Here is a 27,557-nt window from a genome sequence, read left to right as displayed (position 1 = left end):
TTTTCTCATCCCTTTCCTAAAACCTTGTTTTTTGCTCCGCTAAACTGTGAATCAAGCAATTGATTGTTTGACCACCAGATGGCAGCAAAGAATTAAAGGTGGTTCCGCCTGTTGGCTGACATCTCTTGATCCTTCAGATTTGTGCAGTCTTTGGGTAGCTGCTCCAGAGATGAAGGAGAGGAAAGGACAAAGCCAGAGTCCTGGAAGCAGTGCTGAGAAGAGAATTATCCACAAGGCAGGCTCAAAACATGTAGGTGGTACAGGTAACCCTCAACTTACAACCATTTGTTTAGTGACCATTTGAAATTACAACAGCAGTGAAAAAAGTAACTTACAACCAGTCCTTCCACTTAAGATCATCACAGGATCCTTACAGTTAACATTTGGCAACCAGCATGGCTGTAGCTTCCCAAGGACATGTGACCACCAGCTGTCACTATTGTGACCACTGCCTGTGGATGGCCCTGGGTTGGGCTGAAACAGGAAATAAGATTTGTCCCATGTTTGGGGCCTAGCAAGGTAATCTGAATATTTAGCAGACATTTAACACATATCTCCCTTGCTTCTCAGCTAACAAAGAGAGAGAGCCTGTGGCCTAGGGGTTAAAACAACTGCTTAAGACGCAGTCAGCCCAGGTTCGAATCTCAGAAGGGTATGGCTGACTGATGAGAACAAATAAGTTTGGAATACATATCAGTCTCCCTTTAATTCTTTGTTAGCAATTCAAAAAATTTACATACATACATACATATACATATACATATACATATACATATACATATACATATACATATACATATGTTAAATGTTTGTTAAGCATTCAGAATATACTTGCTTAGTCCCAGACACGGGACAAATCTTATTTCCTGTTTCCTGATGAGAACAGACAGAGAGAGAGAGAGCCTGTGGCCTAGGGGTTAAAACAACTGCTTAAGATGCAGTCGGCCCAGGTTCGAATCTCAGAAGGGTATGGCTGACTGTTGAGAAGAAATAAGTTTGAAATGATCATATCGGTCTCCCTTTATTCTTTGTTAGCAAGCCAAAAAATTTACACAAATATGAGCTGCCACTGCTGTGGCTACTGCCTGTAGATGACCTTGGGCTAGGCTGAAACAGGAAATAAGATTTGTCCCGTGTCTGGGACTAAGCAAGTGTATTCTGAATGCTTAACAAACATTTAAAACATATATACTCTGTGTGTGTGTGTGTGTGTGTGTGTGTGTGTGTGTGTGTGTGTGTGTGTGTGTGTAAAATTGGGCGCAACTCAACAGCCGTCTTGCTTAGCAATGGAAATTCTGGTCCCAACTGTGGTGAGCTGAGGATTACCTGAAATTGTTTTTAATTTTCCACTTAAGGCAGGAAGGCTAGTCCATTTCAGAACTTTAGGTCAACCTTTAAAAAAAGGGGGGGATTGTATGGAATCTGGGATTCCAGTCTCCCTTACAACCAGAAGGCAATAGAGGAATGAGAGAATGAATCAGAGAGCGGATGAAAGGGGTGGTCCCACAGGAAACTAGCTGAACCGATTTCAGGCCCATGGGCCTCATTCCACCTGCCCATCTGTAGGCAAGATAAGGAAGGAAACATGATTTGCAGAGCAGAGCACTCAAGTGTCCTTGGGCTGCCTCAGCTGGAAGTGGATGATGCTGGCCGCTCTTCCTTGTGTCAGGGCAAGGAGGTTGTATAGATTTGCTCCAATTCATGAGCCAAGAAAAGGCACTTTGAAGAGGCTGAGAGGCTGTAAGCTGTTTAAGTCCTAGAGCAGCGTTTCTCAACCTTAGCAACTTGCAGAAATGTGGACTTCAACTCCCAAAATTCCTCAGCCAACATGACTGGCTGGGGAAATTTTGGGAATTGAAGTCTACATATATTTTATTTTCCAGGGTTGAGAAACACTGTCCTAGAAGATCCAAGGGGAAAAAAAACATCTGCAGTCTTGGTGGCAGAAACTGTATTTTGCATGGTGAGTGTAACACAGCAGAAATTGGTGGCAGAAACTGTGGCAGAAACTGCATGGTGGCAGCAATTGTGGTGGAAGAAAGTTTGAAAAAAATCAAAAGCAAAACCAAGACAATGGAAGTGGAGGGATAGGAAGAAGCAGCAAGGTACTAGAAGATTTCCTGGATATTCCATCTCCCCTTCCATTCCCCCAAGTCAGCCTTCAAGCGATCCTAACCTATGATTGCCTTGTCGCCAGAGATGAACAAGGTTCATCCATTGATCTGGCCAACTTCTGTGTACGAAATGGGGAGAGCTGTGTGTGGTCCTTTGTTTCATGCATCAAAACATCTATTTATTGGAGTTTTACCTCCCTGTCCATAAAGGAATGGCACTCAGAGCTTTAAGAGGAACTGAGACCTAGCTGACCTCTTAAGAACCCTTTGCCTTTAAGAGGAACGTGCAAAGCTGGCTGCTTTCTTTGTTAATACCTGGATTTTGAAGAAGCAGTCTGAGCAATACTGTTTTAACTCCAAGCAGGTAGCTCAAATTCTAAAGCAGGGATGTCCAATCTGCAGCCCCATGCACGGCATGCAGACAGCTAATAACGCGGCTTCACAAGATTGCAAACTTTTAACATTATTATGTGATTTATATACTTTAATTATATGATAGTTACATTTATATACATTAACTATATGATAAATATTTATGTACAGCCCAAGACAATTTCTCTTCATTCATGCTGCCCAGGCAAACCAAAAGGTTGGACGGCCATCTTCTAAAGGGCAGTGGTTACAATTGCAAACTCCCCTGTCATTTTTGCCACCATTCACAGCAATTTGTTTGGAAGACAATAACTATTACTCATACTTGCTTCAATATCGTAGCAATAGCACTTAAGACTTATATATCGCTTCATAGTGTCTTACAGCCCTCTCTAAGCGGTTTATAGAGTCAGCATATGGTCCCCAACAATCTGGGTCCTCGTTTTACCGACCTCGGAAGGAAGGAAGGCCAAGTCAGCCTTGAGCTGGTGAGAATTGAACTGCCGGCAGTCGGCAGAATTAGCCTGAAATACGGCATTCTAACCACTGCGCCACCACAGCTCACCATGAAAGCATCATTCAGTGATTTGTGCATAGATTGGGCTCAGTTAAAGATGAAAGAATAGGCCAGGTTCTTCCTTTCTCTGCTCAACTGGCCACTGATTAGTGCTGATCACCAGCAGACAGCCTTCTGCTTATCCTTCAAGTCTTCCTCTCCTCTGTTCCAGAGCTTTCATAAGCTTCTGGGAAGGTTCCAACAAATCCGTAGGTACCTTGCTTCATCCGACATACAAGAGCTCCCACATCTCTAACTAGAGATAGAAAAAAAAATGAAGTTTCCTTTGCACGCATTTCAGATCACTAGGGAACAACCCAGCAAAGGCTTTTTTAAAAAAGAAGATGTATTCATAATCACATACATCAGAAAAAGAATGCTCCGCAAAGATTAAATTATGTTAAATCGTAAGCAAGCCCAGGAGCTATAAATACATGTAGCAGTTCTGGATCATCAAGAAATATCAAATATCAAGTTCAATACAAATGTTTTCAGCCCACTCCTTCAATGAGAGTATATTTTTTTTCCTCCCAAGTGGACTGCTACTCTATCCAGCTATGAATCTTTCACTGGCATTCCTGAAGATGAGAGCAGTGCTGTGTTTGCAGTGCGTAAGCTCACCCCATCAAACGATACTCCTTAATCTCTGCTCTGCTGAACCAAGCACTTTGTGGGAAATGTTTGCAGCTATTTTATTCCTGGATCAGACCATTGGTCCACCGGGATCCCTCTTTTCTGCTCTGACAGGCTGTCACCTGCTCAGAGCGTTTATTCCTTTTTTATTGTTATTTATTTATTAATTAAATTTATTTGACACCCATCTTGTTTGAAAGAGACCCTGAGCGGCTTACAGCATTAAAATCAGCATTAAAACCATAAAAGATTAATATTTCTAAAACAATAAAAATGGAAGTTACAATGAAAAACAGAATTATAGTTAAAAGATGGGGAGGGAGGGAGCAGGATGCATCATGGGGGTAGGAGGAGATGAGATGGGCTCTTAATTCATCAACCGAAAAAGCACACGCTACCAACCACCCCAAAAATCACCCTCCTCAACCATCTCCAGTGGGATGCTCCTCCATTGAGGCCCCAAGCCATCTGGCATAGCCAGGCCTTCAGGCCTTTATGGAAGGACAGAAGGGTGGAGGCCAATCTCCCCTCAAGGGGGGTAAGATGTTCCAAAGGACAGGAACCATGGCAGATAAGGCCCTTCTAGATCCTGTCAGCTGGAATTCCTGGACTGATGGGGCCCACAGCCAGTACAGGGGGGCAAACCAGTCCCACTGGGGTGAGACTGCTCCTCAAGTAACCTACAGCCATGCCATGCAGGGCTTTAAAGTTAATAACTAACACCTTGAATTGCACCCAGAAGCAAACCGCCAGGCAGTGTAGCTCATGAAGCAGTAGGTGTCACACTCTGCGCCAGTTGAAGCTTCCAAATGCTCTTCAAGGGTAGTCCCACGCAGAGTGCGCTGTCGTAGTGCAGATGTGAGATGGTCAATAAGTGGATAACTTATTTAGTCTGTGTTTACTTTCTTATTTAATGTTTTAATCTTTTCTACTTGCTGTTACAGTGATGGGTCATTTACAGTAAGATGGGCAGCATGTAAATGTAATAAATAAGACTTCTTTAAACTGGAGGTCTCAAAATCTGAGCAGTGCACCTCTAAATGCCAAAGGCTTATATGCTGTAATTGAGCCATGTATGAAAAGAAGTGCCATGTGTTTGCAAAGCTCCAGGTGCTAAGAGCAGTTTTGCATGCCCGAGGCTCTATCTAGTATATCACCCTTAATACCTCTAAGTAAAGAGAAGAGTCTTATTCAAAACTCTCCACTGACCATTGTGATCTAGCTGCACGAGGAAGCATCATTTGCAGGAGCCTGATTTTCCTCCGCCTAGTAATTTAGCTGATTAGGGAACCTACGCAGGATTAGCTTGTATTATTAGTACCCAGATGGGGGGGAAACTACTTAAGACATTTCAAAGTTGTTAATTGGACTAGAAAGTAAAAAAAAAATAATCCAAGAAGAAGCCAGTAAGTAAATTGCCTTTATAACTGCCATAAAAACTGCACAAATGAAATCACCAAGAGTAAAGCTTGACTCAAGGGTGGCCTTACTTTATATCTGATAACCAGCAGGTGGCACCCAAGAGCCTCCAGCCGAAAGGGCCAAGGGGCGGTTCACAAACAGTTAAGTCATCTGGTCGCTTTGACTTCAGATTATGCTGATCTAGCGCTGCCCGGAAAAGAAAGTCCATTCCTCTCTGGGCCCCAAAGAGCTGTCCATCTTGCATGTTCTCATCTCCCCTTTTAGGTGGATCAGCAGTGACCAAGCAGCATGAAATTACTCTGTGGCTGCTCCTAATGGTCTCCCAAGTGCAGGGCAAAGAAACCACAGGGTAGAGAGGAAGCAAGCGCAGGAGAGGAACTCCTTCATTAGCAAAGGCCTATAGCTTTGTTCTGCCTGATTGCCCCAAATCCCAAATCGGCAGCAGCAGTTTTCTGTGAGAGAATCCTCACCCCAGATACCCTTTCTTTAAAGGGATGTCCTATATTGTCAAATATTTCTCCTTATTCTACACTGGCTCCATTGCATCTGGCAAATGCTCCATATTTTTCAGTCCAAAAGATCCACTGAGCAGTATAAAAATTTTTTAAAGCAGTTCTATTTATCACACCATTACTGTTACTGAACAATTCATCTTCCATATATGCCCTTCTGATTCTAGGGACAGCTCCCCCAATCTCTGGTGGTGAAATCTGCCACATTTTCCTGCACAGCAGGCATTATTAATCCACTTTCTTGCTTATCGCTCTGTTATGAAAAGCTTCTCTGGCTGATTTCCACAGATTATTACTACAGGACCAAGAGCAGGGCGAGTCATCTGATTTTTAGCCTTTTTATTAGCTGTACTCAAGCCTTTGATATGCCATTGAACGATTTCTTCTTGTTACTGTTCAGGAGAAAGCCCAACTTTCTTTACCTCCTTGAAAACAACTCCTATGTCTTTAGCAGCTGAAGCACCATTTTCCTATCATTGTTAAGTCCTTAACTAGCCACTGGCTCCTGAAGTTCAAAGCACAAAGTCTCAGCTAGGGGGGGAAAAAACTGGTGATCTTACAAAAGACCCATTGGTAACAGAAGCCACTAATCGAACTGAAATTGAAATAATTCATTCTTTTTGTTAGCTAGAGCAGAGCACCCATGAGCATGGGTAAAAGAATGGATAACTCTTAGGAATAAAAGGCTGTTATATCTGGAAGGGCGTGATTTACAATTGGGGTGGCACGCTTTTTTATGGTATGGGAAAAATAAAGTCCATAAATATTTCCAAAATCATTATATAAGAAATGCATTATTAACAACATGGGAATAAATAAAATGTAAAATATATTTGAAAATTCCAAGGTGGTTACTAACAATGGAAGCAATTGTACACCCAAATTTAGTGAACTTTGAAAAAACCTGGACATATAGAGATATTCTAAACTCTGAAAGGAATTTAACATCTAAACAAGAAATGCAAAATCAGGGTATCTATCATGGTGGGCACATTTATAAATGCAAGCTAGATATGATAAAGATGTTAAACTATGGATTTTATAAGGAACGAACTGTGTTTGATAAGACATTGTTAACTTCTGATGAGAAACTAATTAAGAAAATGTATAATTTAGGTGGGAACTTAAATGGACTCCAGAAGATGGTAGAGGACAGGAAGGCCTGGAGGAACGTTGTCCATGGGGTCGCGATGGGTCAGATACGACTTTGCAACTAACAACAACAACAACAGCATAATTTTCTGTTAACTTTGAAAATGGAAAGCAAACAAGTTAAAAAAACAATGCTAAGATGGGCAAAATTTTTTGGATATAGCATAGAATTAGAAAAATGGCAAAATTTATGGGAAAGAAATTACAAACTGACAATGTCAACTTCCTACAAATAAAATTTATATAAAATGTTCTATAGATGGCACTTGCCACCAGCAAGACTTAGCAAAAATGTTTAAAAACATGTCAGAGAGATGTTGGAAATGTAAACATAAGTCAGGCACTTATTACCATTTTTGGTGGACATGTGACAAAGTGTTATTGGAAAAAGATACACACCTGGCTAGAAAAGATGTTGGGAGAACATGTAGATTTTAAACCTGAACTTTTTTTATTAGGTATAATGCCAGAAAAGACTAACAAACAAAGCTTATATTTGATTTTGCATGTAACAATAGTGGCAAGAATTATATTTGCTCAATACTGGGAAAATGAAGGAATACCATCAGATGAAGAAATAATTAAAAAAATACTAGACTGTGCAGAGTTGGATAGACTAAGATTGAAAGAAAAAGAAGAAATGGAATATTACCAAACTTGGATTTTATTTTATCGATGGCTAGAGGAAAGAATAAAGGATTAGGAATTAAATATGTATTAGCGAATGTAAACTCAGACAGCACGTTTGTTGAAAAATTATTACTGAATGTATGGGGGGAAAAAACCAATAAAAACTCTTACAACGGAAGGAAGGAAGGAAGGAAGGAAGGAAGGAAGGAAGGAAGGAAGGAAGGAAGGAAGGAAGGAAGGAAGGAAGGAAGGAAGGTTTCCCTGGCAGATTCCCACAAGGAAACTCAGTGGGGAATCCGACAGGAAGTCAAAAGCCGTTCCCACTCTCATTGCTTTTTTGCCCACCCATGATCATTCTGTTTCTTTGTTTAGTTAAGGGAATATCTCTGAAATGATGACCCAACAGGGCACAAGCTGTGTGGTATACTGAGTGAGAAAACTCCATGGGTGAGTCAAAAATTACAAAATGATGGGTGGTGCATAAAATATACAAAAGGGCCAGGGCTTTAATCAAGAGGCTATGCCTGCCATCTTGCAGGTTTTGGCTGAAGATTGCACTGACCTTGAATTCAGTCCACATGAAATGATAAATGGACTGTTCATACTTTCTTCACAAAGTGACAGCAGCTAACATTAGTGTCTCCATAATTATAGCCTTTGGATATTTCATCAGGGAACATGTAAATGAACACATAGTGCAAGTTTCTCAAATATGGAGCCTTCCGAAGGCAAGGAGATGGCAACTCCCACAATACCCAGCTAACAAGGCCAGTTATGAGAGTTGCAGTGCTGGTAGTTCTGGAAGGGCTTTTGCTGGAGAATTCTGATAGCACCACTTTTGGTTTGAATTAAGGGACGCGATGGCTCAGTGGGTTAGGACACTGAGCTTGTCAATCAGAAGGTTGGCAGTTTGGTGGGTCAAATCCCGAGTGCCGCGTAACAGAGTGAGCGCCTGTTACTCGTCCCAGCTTCTGCCAACCTAGCAGTTTGAAAGCACGTAAAAAATGCAAGTAGAAAAATAGGGACCACTACGGTGGGAAGGTAACAGCGTTCCGTGCGCCTTTGGCGTCTAGTCATGCCGGCCACATGACCACGGAGACGTCCTCTGACAAGCGCTGACTCTTCGGCTTTGAAACGGAGATGAGCACCGGCCCCTAGAGTTGGAAACGACTAGCACGCATGTGCGGGGGAACCTTTACCTTTACCTTATGAATGTAATGACATCCCTAAGGTCACCATTCAAGGCAACTTTATTTCTGTGAACTGCAATCTGAAGAGGTTCAACCTGTTCTGAGTTTCACTGCATCTCTGTCCAGAAAACAGCCATGTAGAATTTCAAGGATAAAACACAGACTTTGACAGTCTTGGTGATAACACGTGATTTAAATCTGAAAGGCAGTTTTATTTAGAGATTCCTGTATCTTTTCAGTCCAGCTATGCACAAAAGCTGCAAGAGGCTGGAGCTTGCAGTAACATGCTGGGTGCAGGAAACAGTTCAGCAGGGGCCTGGCTTTGGTAGGCACTGAGTTGGGGGGGGGGAAGGGGGAGGAGGAGGTGGTGAGAAGGAAAGATGCTAGTCCTTCCCTCAGCATCTCCCCTCCCAGCCCAACACAGAAACCAAGGAAGACAATGAATTATTAAGCAGGCCTTCTCCAAGGTGCCTGGGTCAGACTTCTGTGCTGCTGTAGATTAATACCCATGCCGGTCTTGTAGCATTGACTGGGAACAGCTCCTCGGACTAGCACAGCCACAGACTGCCAACTTTGGAGCAGAAGGTCAGAGAACTGAAGTTTTCCGAGACATCTTTGCTTCCATGTGATGGATCTGGAGGGGTTTGGGAATAGTTTGAGACTCCTCAAAGCTGCCTTGGAGTAGATGGTCGTCAGCTCCTCCTTTCGCTTCTTGCAGCAGGCCATCTTCCAAATTCTCTCTCTCTTTTGGATTCATCTTATTTTCTTGGTTGGCATCATAATTCCAGCCTCATTTCTTCTATTTATTCCTTTCTCCTTTTCCTTTCTTCCGGTTTCTTTCGTCCAATCCCAGCCCTTTTCTCACCTGTTCTGGCATCTCCCATACTCACTTCAGCTACTTTCTGTTCCTTTCACCTTTGACCTCCAGCACTAGGAAATCCTGGGGGAGTCCTGTTAATAGCCAGCCAGGGAGGGGTCTACTTGAAGAAACCTGGCAAGAAAGGACAGAATGCCCCTCCAGATATTCTGCAACATCTCCTTCTCCTCAAGTAAGGAGAAACACACCATCAAGAGTCCTGCTGAAAGAAATCTTGACAAATCTTTCTATGACCAGCACAATCCAGAAGATTCAGAGAAGGACTCCAAGGAGGAAGAAGAACTAGGGGAGAAAGATGAAGGAACAGCCCCAAATCTGGCAGCCTTTGCCAGCAGCTGCACCTTGCATGGGGCCAACCATATCTTCATAGGGAATGGATTTGGAGTCCGCCAGATCCTCTGGGCAGGTGTGTTCCTGATCTCTCTATCCATTTTCTTATCCCAGGTAGCTGGGCGAATTTTTTACTATCTGGAATATCACCACATCACACAGCTGGATGAGCAGGAGAGTCCGCAGCTGACTTTCCCTGCTATCACTTTCTGCAATATCAATCGCATCCGAGTGTCTCAGCTCACCTATGATTACCTGTCTTATATTTCACCGCTTTGGGGCTATGATGTGGGTACCTACCTGGAAGCAGGCTTTCCACTGGCTACACCTAGCCTGGAAGTGCCTGAGGAGCCTCTCAATCTGCTTAACCTTTATGACCGCAGCAGCCATCAGCTTGAGGACATGATGCTGACCTGTAGATATCGTGGAGAAATTTGCAGGCCTGAAGATTTTACTATGGTGAGTGATGGTTTCTGTAGTTTCAGTGACGGGAAGAAATCTTAGTTTTGCTAAGTGCTTAGTTGCTGGCTAGTTGGCAGAATGCTTCCTTTTTGAGGATAAACTGAAAAAGTTACAAAAAATAATCATTTTTTTGACCTTGTCATAACTTTTCTATAAGATGGGTGCGAATTAAAAATACGTGGGAAGGGCAGGACAGAAAATTGGTCATTATGAAAAAGCACCTTTGCCAAGCATAGATGGTACCAATGTTAAGACTTATTTTTGCCATGTTTATTGACAGAAATAGGGTTGGGAAATACGCTACAGTCACAACACCACCCTCAGGAACAGAAATATCTTGCTTTTTTAAAAAATCCCATTTATATCCCGCCCTTCTCCGAAGACTCAGGGCGGCTTACAATCTAAAGCACAAATCAATGTGCTTAGCAGTAGCCTTCATTCTATGTATATGCCTGCTTATTAGGGCTTTCATACACCCCCCAAGCGGCATTATTACAAAGTCAGCTTAATTGCCCCCAACAATCTGGGTCCTCATTTTACCTACCTCGGAAGGATGGAAGGCTGAGTCAACCTTGAGCCTGGTGGGATGCGAACCTGCACTAATTGCAGGCAGCTGGTGTTACTTAAGGAGGCATTAGCCCACTGCTCCACCAAGGATAGCTGGGTGGGAAGGTAACTGTGTTCTGTGCGCCTTTGACATCTAGTGATGCCAGCCACATGACCGTGGAGACATTCTAGGACAAGGGCTGGCTCTTCAGCTTTGAAACGGAGATGAGCACTGGCCCCTAGAGTTGGAAACGACTAGCACCTTTACCTTTACCTTATTTATGTTCTAAGATCCACCTCTAGCTTGCCAACTAGTTCTCCACAAACTGCCCTAGTGCAATCTGATCCTGAAAATATCAGCCAGCACATTGACCGGCATATTCTATCATTGTATTGGTGTTGCCCATAATTGTTTTTAAAAAGCACATTTCCTGCTTCTGTCCACTTATCAAGCATGATTCAGCCCTTCACTTATGTTTGTGTGAAAGACTTGTGTGCCTCTCCAGATTCCAATTTAAGCAATGTGTGGGAGAGGATTTCCCCACCAAAAAATCATTTGTGTTGAACGGTTTAGAGAAGGAACTGTCCTGATTGAAAAGCACCATACCATCATCTGTGCGGGAGAAAATGTAATATGTATGATAATCAGTGAAATGGAAAACAGTTAATAGCCTAAAAAAAATAAATACTGTAAATTGGCTGACAGATCAAGTTATTTCTCTTGAAGTTTGCAAAGCAGCGTTTGGTGTTAAAAGCAAAAGAAGGGGGAGGTGGCAGGTCCATCTATATATTTTAAAGCATTTCTGCATGGTGCACTGCTTTTAATGCACAGGAGCTCCACTGAAAGGAATAGCTGGTAACACTACTTCTAGGCCACACAAGGCATGCGTGAAGAAACCTAATCCCAACCCTGGAGAGACAGCTCGTTTTTCCTACCATGCCACAGGCAGATCCTGTTTTACAGTAGATTTTGCTCTCTCTGGCATTCATTAAAGCAGGAGTCTCCAACCTTGGCAACTTTACGGCTTGTGGGCTTCAACTCCCAGCTGGCTGAGGAAATCAGGAGTTGAAGTCCACAAGTCGTAAAGTTGCCAAGGTTGGAGAACCCCGTGTCAAAGCAATCCGGCTTTTTTCAGGCTCCTGGAGATGCCTGAGAGGAAAAGTGCTGCTGCTTTATAGAATCCACTCATTTGTGCAACTCTGAACCCTGAAAAAGGGTGGGGTTGCTCTAACAAAGAGTAGGGATGTACTGCATGCGCCCTTATGCAAGGGGAAAAGCGACTCCTCTGAATCACTTTGGAAGCATGCACTGGACTCTCTTAAATGGATACAGTTAGTGGATGTGTGTTTTACGATCGCCTGTCAGATCAGGCAAAACTGAATCCCCCTGAGATTATGGGCCATAAATGTGGGAGGATTAACTTCTCTTTCTGATGTCAGTGGCTCTTCATTGCTTTCTTTGGTTTCACCTCAGCAAGTACCAATGGCATCCACTTGAAATGCACATAGCCACTTGTCAATATTAAAACTCACGGACACGCCCTGCCACAGCAGCTGCTGTTTATATCACAAGTGTAGAGTTGCAATTAAGTTCCCTTCCTTCTTTGACCCTCAGCCATTGGCTCTGAGAAATTGATCAAGCTTAATCTCTGATCTTACTGGCAGAAAACCTTAGCCACCCAGCTGAACAGTTGGAACTTTAACGCAGCCTCTTCCATCACAAGGAATGACAGGCCATTAAGTCAGTATAATTTTTCTTTTTTTTTTTTCAAACTACCATGAAATTCAGCACCTTTCTGATCTCAGGTTCCAGTTCTAAATACTTGAGCGCATGGATACTGATGCGAACTGTTCAATAGCACAAAAACATCTTCTCTCTGCATGCACAGGAATACTTTCGTTTATGGTAGCTCTTGAACACTTTTCAGGAGGGTGTGTGCTTGAAAATAAATCCTTTGGCAAAGCAAAAGGGAGAATGAAATATCCCAGAGCTGCAAATGTGTCCTCCAGCTGCGTTTAGATGAAGATCCTATCAGCTCCAGCCAACATGGCTCTCCATCTGAGATGGTGAGTGTTAAGTCACGGAACAATGAGACACGTAGGCGATGGCTGCAACAGAATCTTTATTGGATGGCAGGTTGGAATAACAATGACTGGGGAACTGGGGTTACCTGGGTCCTCTTATACCTGTCCAGGTGGGCGCTAACCAATAGATTCAAACCTTGGTTTCCCGCCTGGCTGTCAGCCAATAGGCTTCCGTGGTTTTCCCGCCAGTGCTGCTCCTTACTGGAGCTGTCCAGCAACAGCGCCTCCTGTAGTTCTGGTACTGTAATCAGCCCCATACATTACAGTGAGAGCTGTATCCAAAGCATCTGAAAAAAAATTCCTTTTGCCCCATACCATTCCATGATATTTCTTGACATTTCCTTACTCCCGGCACCGTCTAACAAGTATTCAATTCATAGACATCTGAAAGCAGCAAATGACCACAGGGAAGAGAGAAGAATAAATACAATCAAGTGCTATCTGTTATCATAGAAATAGAAGTGTGTGGGGGGGGGTGGGGGGGTGGGAGGCTTCCTTTTAGGAAGTCCTAACAGGCTTCTAAAAAAGGCTTTGCGTCGGAGAGGCAATTAGGGCCCCTTTGTGAATCACTGTCCTTGCCCTTGTAAAGGTAGACATTTGAGCTTTTTGATCAATATCACAAAAGTCCTCTTTCCCTGAGCAAGGACATCAAAGTTGACTTCTCTTATCCGCCCATTAGGAAACTAGAGAAGTTTCCAGGTTCCTGCCCTTCTCCTTATCACCCCTGTCGTATTACATTTCCCTGCGATGGGCCTTCATCAGCCCAGGGACTTCAAAGGAGGTGAATCAGATTGTGACTCTCATTCTCCCACCAGCTATGGGATTACAAGAGGGATTAATTTTTTTGGACAAGTTAGTATGATTTCTGGTCAAAGGTAGTAAGAGTCTAACAGAGCAGGTCTGAGCAATCTGTATCTAAATAGAGATAGCCCTTGACATATGACTGGTTGTTTAGCGACTATTCAAAATTATGACAAAAAAGCTACTTATGATCCAGATTCAATGGTCCAATGTCTGCCCTCCCTCCATGGTCATGTGACTGCATTTTGGGCACTTGGCAACCAGAGCACATTTACAACAGTTTGCAGTACCCAGCAGTCACTTGACCACAAATGCAATGTTTTTGCCAGAAACCAGGGTTTACTTCTGGTTTCTGACAAAACCGCCCTATAGTGAACAATGCATTCCCTTAACGACCACAGTGTTCACTTAATGACTGCTGCATTCATTTTACAACTGCTACGTTTGCTTTACAATCTGTGGCATTCACTTAATGACTGCTGCAAAAAAGGCCATAAAATTGGGTCTGGTCATGTAATGACTCCCTTTACAACCATCACAGCCCCCACATTTAAGAATTTAAATTTAAATTTCTTTGCCCTCCATTGGAGTTTTTGAAATGGCTATATTTTTCCTCTGTATGCACAATTAGACTCAGTTGTGCTGCGTCTGATTGTGTCTTTGTCACTCTGAATTGCGGAAACATTGCAGTGTCTTTGTGTCACTCTGAATTGCGGAAACATTAACAAAACTTCAGATTTAGGCCACTTTGGGAGAAGCCCATCTATATTCTTTCAGATCTGATTTGGTTTAGGATACATCCAAATGCAGCATATACCTATATAGAACAATCCAGGAGGTGTTGAATTACAATGATCAAGGAAGAATATGCAGGGTGCAAAGAGATAGATCTGTATAATGGTTTAACAGTGACCATAAGGTAAAGGTAAAGGTTCCCCCGCACATGCGTGCTAGTCATTTCCAACTCTAGGGGCCGGTGCTCATCTTCATTTCAAAGCCGAAGAGCCAGCGCTTGTCCGAGGATGTCTCCGTGGTCATTTGGCCGGCATGACTGGACGCCAAAGGCGCACGGAACGCTGTTACCTTCCCACCGTAGTGGTCCCTATTTTTCTACTTGCATTTTTACGTGCTTTAGAACTGCTAGGTTGGCAGAAGCTGGGACGAGTAACAGGCGCTCACTCTGTTACGCGGCACTCGGGATTTGACCCGCCAAACTGCCGACCTTCTGATCAACAAGCTCAGGGTCCTAACCCACTGAGCCACCGCATCCCTTAACAGTGACCGTATGTATGTCTAAAATAGGTCATTCTCTCTGTGTGTAACTTATCTCACAGAATAGGTTCTTATCCCCACAAAATATCCTCACAGTTTGAGGATAAAGAGAAGGGGAATGAAAACCAAGAGTGTCCAACCATTTTGATTCTCAAGGCTGGACTTGCATGCATGCCTAGCTTGCCAATTCATGGAGGAACAGTTCATTCCCCCCCCCCCGACACCTTCACTTTCCGGCTCCCCTACTCCAGATAGCTGCTGCTTTATTGCCATCTGTTTCCAAGAGCTCAGCTGCAGGCTCATCAACTGAGTAATAGGAAGTGCGAGTGGGCCTCACAGAGAGTCGAAGAACAACAGACAAAACAGACAAGGGCCAATTAGGGCTCATAGGCTCCAAGCTGTCCACCTGTGAGGTCCTTAGAGAAAAGAGGAAGTATGATATAATGAAATAAAATGTACGCGAAAACAATTCTGTACAGAAGATTGAGCAGTCGCTTGCTCTGTAGGGAAGACTATCTTTAAATCATACATTATAAAAACAGTGCTTTGTTCTTGAACACAAATGCCCATGCTCCAGTTTTTTTATGAAGTTCTTAAGGTCCATAAAGGGATTGTGCTTCCTCCAACAGTAATTTCCCATCTGAACCATTGTTCAAGCAGGTTGGTGGTTGGGGGAATATCTGAAGTCATTCGTTCCTGCAGTTATTCCCTTTGAGGGACCTCATAGATTTCTGGTGAACATCACAATGAAGAAGAATGATTTTTTGTTATACTCACAACTTCTTTATTGTCATCAGCCTCATATCAGATATCATTGGAAACACTTCAAATATAAAGGAAAGGTACTGGGAGAATTCCAGTTCTCTTATTTACTGTAGTTCTGTCAAAAATCACTCTGCCTTCAAAGGATGCCTTGCTGACTTATACCAGGTGTGGTCATCCTCTATAAAAACCAAGCATGTCTCCTAAGAAGTACCTTAATTGTTTTCATGGACAAAATGAACTCAGATTCCTAAAAATTTGGATACGAATCTGATGTCATGGATTGGCACATAGACCATTAACTGATATCCTATGCCAGTGATGGCGAACCTTTTAGAGACCGAGTGCCCAAACTACAACCCAAAACCCACTTATGTATCTTCAGGTGCTGGGTGGGCATGGCCCATTGGGTGGGTGTGGCCAATTGGGTGGGCCTGCCCCTTTGGGTGGGTGTGGCTGCAGTGGTAACGGCAGACTGGGTGGGACTAAAAAGTTCAATCTATCAATTCCAACGTTGTGAGATCTTTTTTTTTCCTGCGAGAAGTTGAAATTGATTGATTGAACCTTTTTTTTTTCAACACGGTGACGGAGGCCTAAAGCGAAAAGGTTTTTAAAAACCCAGCTGAAGGCCCAGGACTGGGGCGACGGCGGGCGTGCCCACAGAGAGGGCTCTGCGTGCCACCTGTGGCATGCGTGCCATAGGTTTGCCACCACGGTCCTATACTCTTTGCTACTTTTTGTTTCATAGAATTATTGAACTATCCAGAGAGGTCGTAGAATCGAACCTCCTGCACAATGCAGGATTCACTACACTATTCTCAATAGATGGTTATCCAGGCGCTGTTTGAAAAATTCCTGTGAGGGAGAAGAAACTGCTCCAAGTGGTAACCCATTCCACTGATTGACATCTTTTACTGTCAAGATGTTCACCTTAATATCTACATCCTTGAATTTCCATCCTACTAATTCCAGTTTTACTCTCTCTGGAGCCAATGAGAACAAGTCCAAACTCTCTACAATGTGACAGCCCTTCAGATATTTGAAGACAGCTGTCATATCCTCTCTCAGCCTTCTCTTCTACAAGCTCTACTTAGGTCTTTTAACTGTTCCTCATAGGACTTGATTTCCAGTCCTCTCACCATCTTGGTAGCCTTTCTCTGAACATGCTTATGCTTATCAATATCTTCGACCTGGGATCAGTTGAGATCAGTTAAATGCAACTACACATTAGAAAGGACAGGAAAACAGTGGTGGCTCCAATAGAGCAAATTCAGCACCTGCAGATGGAGAGTTCCCACATTTGGTACCATAATAAGGTACCACCACCCAAACTCTCTCCCCCCACCCAGCAGATTCTTTCCTATTTTTGTTCTTTCCTCCTTCTGTTCCTTCCTAGAAATACCTCGGGAGAAGCAAAGCTGCCAGCCATGTCTGCAGATTTACTCATGATGCTCTCTGAAGTCTAAGAAGTCTAAGTCCGCTGTGGCTTGGGAAGGGAGGAAATGAAGAGAGCACAAAGGGAAAAAGTGTCATCAGGGGGGCTAATGGGTTTATTTTTTTCTGTCCTGCAGCCTTGATTCCTTGGGAAACTGGCTGGAAATGAAGCCAGCTTGAGAAACCCCCTTTTGGAGTTCACCTCTTCCTCTGCTTTGGCCATAGTGATGACTTGGTATTCATGACCATTATTTATTATACCTACAATTGGTGAATTTCTCTGCTTCTCCCCTTCCACCCATGCTGAGGGAGAAACCACCAATTGCTTTCTTCCCCATCGATGGATGTTTGACATACAGGTAGTCCTCCACTTAACGACCAAAATTTAGCCCAAGATTTCTGTGACCGAGACATTTGTTAAAGTGAGTTTTTCACGGCCTTTCTTGCCACAGTTGTTAAGTGAATCACTGAAGCTGGTAAGTTAGTCACCCGGTTGTTAAATGAATCTGGCTTCCCCATTGACTTTGCTTGTCAGAAGGTCGCAAAAGGGAATCACATGATCTTGGGAAACAGCAGTGGTCATAAACATGAACCAGTTGCCAAGCATCTGAACTTTGAGCACATGATCATGGGGATGCTGCAAAGGTCGTAACTGTGAAAAACAACCATAAGGCATCTTTTTCGGTGCTGTTATAACTTTGAACAGTCACTAAATGCAAGTTGAGGACTACCCGCATGTGGTTTCTGTTAAAACTCTCCCATCTGATGCATCCATCAGAGGAGGAGGAGAAGGAGAAGGAGAAGAAGAAGAAGAAGAAGAGAAGAAGAAGAAGAAGAAGAAGAAGAGGAGGAGGAGGAGGAGGAGGAGGAAGAAGAAGAAGAAGAAGAAGAAGAAGAAGAAGAAGAAGAAGAAGAAGAAGAAGAAGAAGAAGAAGAAGAAGAAGAAGAAGAAGAAGAAGAAGTCAAGTTGGAAAACATGACTTTCTATGTCTATCAGGAAAAGATAGGAAAGGCTTCCAGGTGGGCTAGACTACAGGTAGTCCTCGACTTACAATAGTTCATTTGGGGAACCATTCAAAGTTACAATGGCACTGAAAGAAGTAACTTGTGGCCATTCTTTACACTTCCGACTGTTACAGCATCCCCATGGTCACATGATCAAAATTTGATGGGCTGGCAACTGGTTCATATTTATGACTGCTGCAACCTTCAGACAAGCAAAGTCAGTGTGGGGGGGGAGCCAGATTCACTTAATAATCATGTTACTAACTTAAAACAACTACAGGGTTCCGCTTAAGAACTGTGGCAAAAAAATGGTCATAAAAATGGGGCCAAACTCACCTAACAAATTTCTCAGCTAACAACAGAAGTCTGTGGGGCTCAATTGTGCTCGTATGTCGAGGACTACCTGTACTAGAGAACACAGGGCTTTCAGAAAATGGCCAGGGGCAACCTGGTTTGGCAAGTCTGTCTTGTGAGGGGAAGAGAAACTGGAGGAGAGATTGCCAGGAATACAGGTGGGAGCTCTCAAGATAACCTCATGCTCTGGACCCCTCAGATTTAGCAAAGTCTTTAGATGAGAAATGTTTTAACAATGAAAGGACACATAAGTCAGATGGGTTGGACTAGAAGACCTCCAAGGTCCTTTACAGCTCTGTAATTCTGTATTCTGAATCCTTCCCTAGGCTTTTGCTTCATTATAGATTTTTCCCTATTTTTTTTTCCTACAGGACAAACATGCTTTCATCACTAGAGCTTGTCTGAGAAGAAAGGTACCTAAACAGAACCACCAGGGGGAAGGGAAAAGATTTTTGCTCTACTCACCTAAAAACTATTTTTTGTGAATTTATAAAAATGAATCTGTGCCGTCTTCCTCTTAGCTTTGCATTGTAGATCAAGATTGACAGTATAACTCTTGTAGGTATTAAGACGGGTGTGATATTTCCAAAGACCACTCACAGAACCAAAAGGAATTTTTAATTAAATAAAAAACAGAAAATGTCTAAATCTGCTGAGATTTTTATGTTCTCTTGAGCAGTTTTATTCATTTACTTCTTTAAAAAAAATTGTTACAGCCACCCAACTCTAATGAACTCTGGATGGCATACAAAACAAAATAATCCATACAAATAAAACATAAAACTACAAAGACACCCTGGAATAAAATAATCTTAAAAGTAACACAAATCAAACAAAATGGGGCCTCCCCAAATAAACTAATACATTAACCCCCAGATCTGAGACCAATGACATAATGTCATAAAAGTGGTTTCTTACAAAAATATGTAAGATCAAGAATGTAACACTGATGAAAGCATGCAAGATTTGACAGTTTTTCCAGATGTTAGGATTTTCTTTCTAAACATTCAGGCTGCACAAGCGCATAATAATGGCGATACCCCACAAAGGCTTCTAATACCTGCTGTTTATTGTAACGGGGGGGGGGGGAGGTGTTCAGATTTTGCACTTATATAATGCATAGTAATGGTGGATGCTGTAATGTACATTAACCATAGTGTGCTTATCTTAGTAAACTTTTCAGAATCCACAGCCTTACAGGAAAAGGGAATCGTCCCCAGAGCTGTATGTGTGCCAGATATGTTCACCCACCTCACACTATTAATAATACTGTAGTTATTTGTTTTTTTCTTATAGAATGTCATTTTCTGAGGAAAAAATGCAACAGCATTATTATATTCCTCAGCATTTTTTTTAGCTTTTCTACGTTTTTCCTAATTTTTTTAATCTCATGCTTCTTGAATTTTTGTCTCATACTTCTCAGGTACTGTCTTCATGCCCTCTGGTGGCCAAAATCGGCCATTTTGCGTTTATTGCTCTCCTGAACTCTAGTTATTTTACTGCATTTGCTTCAGCGATTAGATGGTGAACTTAGAACATTGTTCAAATATTTAAGAGCTGCTATCATCAACGAAGTAACCTAGTTAAATAATTTGTTGTTAGGAAGCCCATAATTGCTGTTCTCTTGATAGGAAGGGTTGTTAATATTTCAGCAAGTAAAGACTGCAAAGTATGACCTTACAAAAGAGAACATGCAGCAACTGCCAATGGTAGGGAAGGGCAGAGAGAGGGATGAACCTAGTGCAGGTAACTGCAAATGATATTTTTGCATGCACATATTTATACACATTACACTATATGCTTGATTGGTCAAATTTGCCTTTGTCTTCTCCATTAACGCTCTTGCACACATGCATGTATACAAATAAAAGGACTGAGCGCTAAGCGAGAACCCCAAACTTATAGCACCCTATCAGAACATGAGGAAAACCCTTCCCAGTGGCCATACACACATTCTCCACTTCTCTATTCTTCTCCTTACCTCTCCCTGTTCTAGCAGATTGGGGGGGGGGAGAGGGGGATGCTGTGAAAAATAAGCCAGGTTGGCAGGTGGGCTCAAGTCACAGCTGTCAACAATCACCTCTCAGGAGTTGGAAATTAACTGGACATGCTCAATGCTAACTCAGTCCACCTAACACTTCAGGAAAAAGAAAGTTAATGCATCAGAGGTAGAATCAGTTTCTGTTATCACTGTGTTTCTGCAGGGATAAAGTTCCTTGCCCTAGCCCCTGATTTTTTCATCTGCGCCTTTGGTCCTTTAGATTCAGCCCTTGCCATCATCAGACCTGCTAGTCCACGGGTCGGCAACCCGCGGCTCCGGAGCCGCATGCGGCTCTTTGAGCCGTCTCCTGCGGCTCCCAGCTGCCCGGTGCGCGCGCACCTCTTCGAACGGGCAGTGGTGCGCGCGCACCTCTCCAAATGGAGAGTGGCACCGCCCGTTTGGAGAGGTGCGCGCACACCTCCCCGAATGGGCGGAGGTGCGCGCGCACCTCCCCAAACCTTTGGAGAGGTGCACGCGTACGTCCGCGCGAATGGGCCGCGGCGTCGTTCTTTGAGGAAGCTGCCGCGGCCCGTCTGCAAAGCTGCCGAAAGCGGCAGCTTTGCAGACGGGCCACGGCAGCTTCCTGAAAGAGCGACGCCACGGCCCGTTCCGAGAGGTGCGCGCGCACCTCCCCGAATGGGCGGAGCTGCACGCGCACCTCCCCAAACCTTTGGAGAGGTGCGCGCGTACCTCCGCGCGAACGGGCCGCAGCGTCGTTCTTTGATGAAGCTGCCGCGGCCCGTCTGCAAAGCTGCCGAAAGCGGCAGCTTTGCAGACGGGCCGTCGCCGTCGGGCAACCGGGAACCGGTTCCATCTGACTTTTTAAAAAAAATGGTGACCGCGTGCATCTGCGCATGTGCAAAAAACCGTTTTGCGCATGCACAAAACGTTTTTTGCGCGTGCGCGTGCATGGACACACGCACGCGGCTCCCAGTTTTTTTAATTTGTGATGGAACCGGTTCCCGGTGGCTCTTTTACTTTTTTAGGTTGCCGACCCCTGTGCTAGTCTAATGGAATATTTATTTATTTATTTATTTATTGATGGGATTTATATCCCGCCCTATCTCCCGAAGGACTCAGGGCGGCTAACAACAAAACATATAATAAGTACAGAAATCAAGATAAAAATGAAATTGAGAACATCAGTGCAATAAATTAAAATTAGAGAATTTAAAAAATGAATTAAAAATACTAAATATAAATTAATTAAAATGCCTGTCAGTCTAGGTCAGCCTGGTGGAACAGGAGTGTTTTGAGGCCGCGGCGAAAGGATTGGAGGTTTTGGGCCATCCAAAGCTCAGGGGGGAGCTGGTTCCATAGGGCTGGCGCTCCCACAGAGAAGGCCCTCCCCCTGGGGGTCGCCAGCCGACATTGCCTAGCTGACGGTACCCTGAGGAGGCCTTCTCTGTGTGAGGGTACTGGACGATGGGAATTTGTTCCCGGCAGCAGATGGTCCTGCAAGTATCCCGGACCTAAGCCATGTAGGGCTTTAAAGGTAAGTACCAGCACCTTAAATCTCACCCGGAGGGCAACTGGTAGCCAATGCAGCTCACGCAGGAGGGGTGTAATATGGGAGTATCGGGGAGCTCCCATCACAACCCGTGCAGCTGCATTCTGCACCAGCTGAAGCCTCCGGGTGGTCTTCAAGGGCAGCCCCATGTAGAGAGCATTACAGTAATCAATACGGGAGGTAACGAGTGCGTGGGTGACTGTACGTAGGGCATCTTGGTCCAAAAATATGGAAGAGTATGCTTGTACTGTAAACTGAGAAAATTGGGGGGGTGGGGGTGGGTTTATAACACACATCTCCTGAATACAATAATCTATAGAGAAGCTGCAGTTGGCTTTCATGTCCAAATAAAGCCTATCACTGAACAGTTCTAGGGAACTAGGAAATTAGATGAGCTGGCCTCAAACCTAGGAGGTTTCCAGATGCTACAAGGGTCTTCTCAGGTCCTTATGTCAATACAGATTTTTTTTTATTTTTTTAGTGTTTGCGAGACAGTTTTGAATCCTGGCGACTGCTTGGATAAGTCACAAGAGTTTTTGGCTGTACTCTTTCTAAATTTCTTATTAGCAGAAGTGATAACACATAATATAAGACAGTGAATGCATTACGATACAATATAGATAAGCCTTAAAGTGTAAGTTGAATGTTTGAAAAGCGGATTTGGTTAATATTTTCTAATCACAATGGTTCCTACTCTTTCCAGAAATAAAAGTGGAAACACTTTCCTCCTCCCCCCAGCCATATCCTAATGAAGTCTTCTGGGATCTATTCTGATAGTAGGATCTGGCTAATGCTGAGAGCCTCTGGTTAAATTTCCCCACATCAGTCAAGATTAAGGCATTTGGTGGCTCAAGCAGGGGCAAATTTCCAACCATGCTGAAGCAACATAGAGGGTATTGGTCTAGATCAGGGGTCGGCAACCTAAAAAAGGTAAAGAGCCACTGGGAACCGGTTCCATGACACATAAAAGAAACTGGGAGCCGCATGCGTGCGTCCATGCATGCGCATGTGCAAAAAAACGTTTTGCGCATGTGCAAAACGGGTTTTTCTTGTGCATGCGAGGACGCACGCGGTTGCCATTTTTTTTAATGTGTGATGGTTTGCTGATGACGGACATGGATGCAGGAGCCGGAGGGAAAGGAATGCAAAATTGCATGGAGGGGCGCAAGGGGTGGAAGATGCCGGGATGGGGAGAGGAAGAGGCAGGGTGAGTGGCTCCGAAGGACTCACGGTCAAGCCGGTGCCCAGCACGATCACGTCGTAGGCCTCGTCCATGGTGCCGGCTACACAGCCGCCTCCCCCCTCCCCGAGAGGAGCCAAGATGGACCGCGGGTTCAAGAATCCCGTTCAAGGATCTCTCCGCCGCGGGGAACCGCCCCAGCTAACTTCGCTTTTCCTATGTATGCCGTAGCAGACGCCAATGGGAGGCGTGGCGGGAGACGAGAAAGACGCGCGCGTTACTTTTCCCAGATTGGTGCCTATGCTTAGAAGCAAGAAAAAGAAGTCCCGAAGCCACTTTCCCGGGGCTGCTCGTTTGGGTGGGGAAGGGGGGGGTTGTAAATCGCGGAGGCCCTGCCCCTCCTGCTGTCATGGCAACGGCGGTGGCACCACTGATCTGGAAGTAAATGGATCCGTAATTCTGAATAAAGGAGAAAATAATTCCCAACACCCCAGGTGTAATTCCTCTCCCCATCCCCACTCTCAAGCCTCTGTCAGAAACATCTTAAAAAGATTTGCTGCTTGCAGTGACTCCCAAGATAACTCCGCCAAGGAAAAGAGATCCGCGATACGGGGTGGGGAGAGGGGGAAGGGCAGTAGTTGCACCCACACTGGTTGCATGTTAATAGTGTCGGGGACTGCAGTTCACGGCGCTTCGGTTACTGGGGAATATTTTTGTCAGTTGCAAAGCTGCTTTCCACGCTCCAGCTGCGTTCCCGCTCGTCGCCAGCCATAAAATGGTTGATAGGGCTTTGGGTCGACTGAGCAATGTAGGACCACAGCCTTTATGATCTCCTGCTTCCCCTTGATTGCGTTACGGGGTTGAGGGAGCCGACCTGTCAGCTTTGGACCGGCCTCACCGTCCCGAGGCCGCGTCGGGTTTGTTTTTTTTTGCCCGCCTCGAACGACTCGCGTGTAATCGCGTCCTGATGATAAAGGATTCACGCAAGAGGGAGGGGAGAGAGCGTCCCCCGATATACTCGGTGAGGCTGAGACCGCTTTAAAGCTGGGCTTGAGGACCGTGTGTCTTTTAAAAGGCGAATCGTTTCAACTTTTTGGGACTTTTTTGGTTTTCTATCCCGTTTTAACGAGGTTCTGATTTGGCTCTGTTTGGTTTCTTTGGCGTGCCCGGGGGCGGGGGGGGGTCGGTGGAAGAAGAGAGATTCAGGGATTTCGAAACGGCGAAGATGAGAATACAGCATGCTTTCTTTCGTCTGCCCTCTCACCGCTTAACAGCGGCGCCGCTGCCCGTTTGCGCGGAGGTCCGCGCGCACCTCTCCACCAACCAATCAGTGAACAGACACATTGACGTCGACCCCACCTACCAACCACTGAGAGCGAGAGCGCTATTTCAACCAAAATACCAGAAGCAACATTCCAGGCAAACCAAACACAATTCAAACTGCACTGAAGATGTGCCCCCTGAACGGAGACAAAATGTTTGCAACCTAATTACCCAGCCCGGAGATCAAACAAACAGCCCGGCTACCAACCCGAGCTACTAATATTCAAACACATCTCAAATAATATTCAAACATATCTTAAGTCCTGGTGGCAAAGTGGTTAGAATGCAGTATTGCAGGCAAACTCTGCCCACAATCTGGAGTTCGATCCTGATGGGGGGGGGGCTCAAGGTTGACTCAGCCTTCCATCCTTCTGAGGTCAGTAAAATGAGGAGCCAGATTGTTGGGGGCCATAGGCTGACTCTGCAAACCGCTATTCCTATTGCTATTCCCAGCAGAATGACCCAAAGTCATCCCATCTGCCCAGCTAAAGCAAATAGGTCCCTATGTTGGATAGCACAATATAAGAAGATGCTAGAGGCAGATGATCCCTTTAGTGACAAAGCAAAGACATCAATTCATACTGCACAGGAAAAGGCAATGGTAAACATTCCTGAATTTTTACCAAGGAATCCAAATGGATAGGAAATATGTTTGATGACACAATGCCCCTCAAGGTCAGCTTTTACTCAACATGCCACTGAGGAAGAGCTGAGGATCTTCTGGAGTACTAATAGCATTCATGACATGGCTAAATTAAAGCCCCCAGGATGTCTAATTGCTGATGGTGTTATATAGGAAAAGAAAATTCAAAGCTACTCAAACAGAATTACAATGGGAACATGGATGTAAGAAGCATGAACACGGGAAAGAGCATGGCAAAAGATGAAAGGAACTTGCTAAAAATTTACATCTTTAGGCATGAGTGCATTGAGATGGATCAGGATTAGACATTTTCAGTGAGAAAATTACACTATTATTCAGGACCTTAGAAAGAAAAAAAGAAAACAATGTTGCCTTTATAGTTAGGAAGGGTACAGCAAGAAGAGTACGGTACTTGGCTACAGTGCAATCAGTGATCAAGTAGACTTTGTAAATAACCCTTTAATATGATGATCATTCGAATTTATGCTCCAACCACTGGTGCAGAATAAAAGAAGATAGATACATTTTATGATTGCATTCAGTTTGAAATAGAACACACAAGCAAAGTATGCTGCTTTTGATTGGAGACTGGAATGCCAAAGGTGGAAATATTAGGAAGGAAAATATACTTGGACTGCATGGTTTCAGAAGCCAAAATGTAGCAGGAGAGGAACTTACTAGTTTCTGGCACTCGTGTGTGTGTGCGTGTGTGTGTGTGTGTGTGTACAGTACGTGGAGGAGCTGAATTAAAAGATAAAGGACCTGGCTGGAACAGATCCAGAGGTGCTCATGTGCAAGCTCCAAATTAAGCCAAAGAAGAAGAAGAAAGCCAACCAGTTTTCACAATATGACCTTGAGCATTTACCTAATTTCTTCAAAGAAAACATCAAGAATCACTTTGAAGTCCAGAATCTCATTGATAAATCTCATTGATAGAGAACCAGAGGATGAACTAAAAGTAATCATTAAGGTTGTCAAAGATGAAGAAACTGGACGTCAAAACAAAACAGGAAAATTGCCAAAATTGCCAATGTAGTCTAGCACTAAAACATGAATTTAGGTCAACATTCTGGTTCTTGCCAAGGTTAGCAATACAGGAGTATTCTAATTGAGGTGTGCCATCAAATCCAGAAAAAAACATAACAGATCAAAAGAGGCCAATCTCTGTTCCAATAAAGAAAGGTTATTTAACAGAGTGTTTAAGCTAGTTTACAACATCCTTTGCTAGGAAAATAATGCGTAGGATCATCCCACACAGATTAGAGCATATATGGTAAAAAAAGATGCCAGATGTTGAAGCTGGCTTTAGAGAACACCAAGGATAATTGAGAAACTGAAAGAATGCCAAAAAGAAGTCACTGCGTGTACTTCATCAATTATAAAAAGGCCTTTCACGATATGGATTATGTTAACTTGTGGAAGGTGCTTAGCAAAATGGAAACCCATCTCATTGTCTTTGTGCAAAACTATACACAAGTCAGGAAGCCACAGAACATAACAAAACAGATTGGCAAAGAACTATGACAATACTGTATACCATTATTTAGTCAACCTATATGCTGAATATATATTAAGGGGATCTGGGTTGGAATATGAGCATGGATTTAAGACTGGAGGAAGATGCATTGAATAACTTGTGCTGTGTCAATGACATAACTCCGTTTGCCAAAACTGCAAAGGATCTGCAAGCTTCCGTAATAAAAAAGTCAAGGAGCACAGTGGGGAAAAAAGGGACCAAGTAGAATGTGAAAAACAAATAAATGACAATAGAACAAGAGAGGGTGTGCAAGGTTCGGTTCTGATCTGAATAATTTGTTTAATTCCTATAATTAATCAGATAACTGAAAGTCAGGATGTGCCTTGGCCACATCCTAATGAAAATAATTGTAAGACCTCTCCTGGAGTCACCACTAAAGAAATGAACGATGGGTTTAAGGTAATAAGGTACCAATGAAGGATAAACTGTCAGCCACTAAGGATTTATTAAACATGATCAAAGATGGCTTTAGAAAACAGCTGCAAACAAACAAAAGGCTTGCTCAGTCATATTATTTATTGTAGCATTCTGACTCCTAGAGTGGCCCACAAAATGCTCCTGAGGTTTTAAATGTAAAATCTAGAATAACTAAGGAACTTTTGCTTAATCTGTGTAGAAGTCGGGATGTTAAATTAACCGAGCAAGAATTTTGTTGCTTGCTTACTGCTAGAGGCAGCTGCTATCCACATATTCACGCAGGTGTCTCCACACGCACAGGCCAATTTTCTTCAACCTGGTATTCTTACGATAACTGAGGCTGTAATTCTCGGGAATACCAGGCTGAACAAGATTCATAAGGATTGTTAGTATAGTT

At 43.7% G+C, this 27,557-nt stretch overlaps 1 protein-coding gene across 3 annotated transcripts in view; it reads left to right on the top strand.

The window, feature by feature from the left end:
* The window catches only part of ASIC1 (acid sensing ion channel subunit 1), a gene marked incomplete at its 5' end in the record, with an annotated part of 201,944 nt that overhangs the window by 129,717 nt on the left and 44,670 nt on the right, over window positions 1-27,557 (top strand). The window contains one exon of one of the 3 annotated variants that reach the window (XM_081321855.1): window positions 9,591-10,247. The exons of the other annotated variants lie outside the window; for them this stretch is intronic. Within the exon in view, the coding sequence (XP_081177981.1) occupies window positions 9,591-10,247 (657 nt within the window). Of the gene's footprint in view, window positions 1-9,590; window positions 10,248-27,557 lie in introns of those variants that run through there. 3 annotated transcript variants of the gene reach the window in all.

Source organism: Vipera berus (assembly GCF_964194415.1).
Source record: "Vipera berus genome assembly, chromosome: 2".
Classification (NCBI taxonomy): domain Eukaryota; kingdom Metazoa; phylum Chordata; class Lepidosauria; order Squamata; family Viperidae; genus Vipera; species Vipera berus.
The sequence above is the reverse complement of the archived record's forward strand: the minus strand, read 5'-3'. Positions and strand labels throughout refer to the sequence as shown.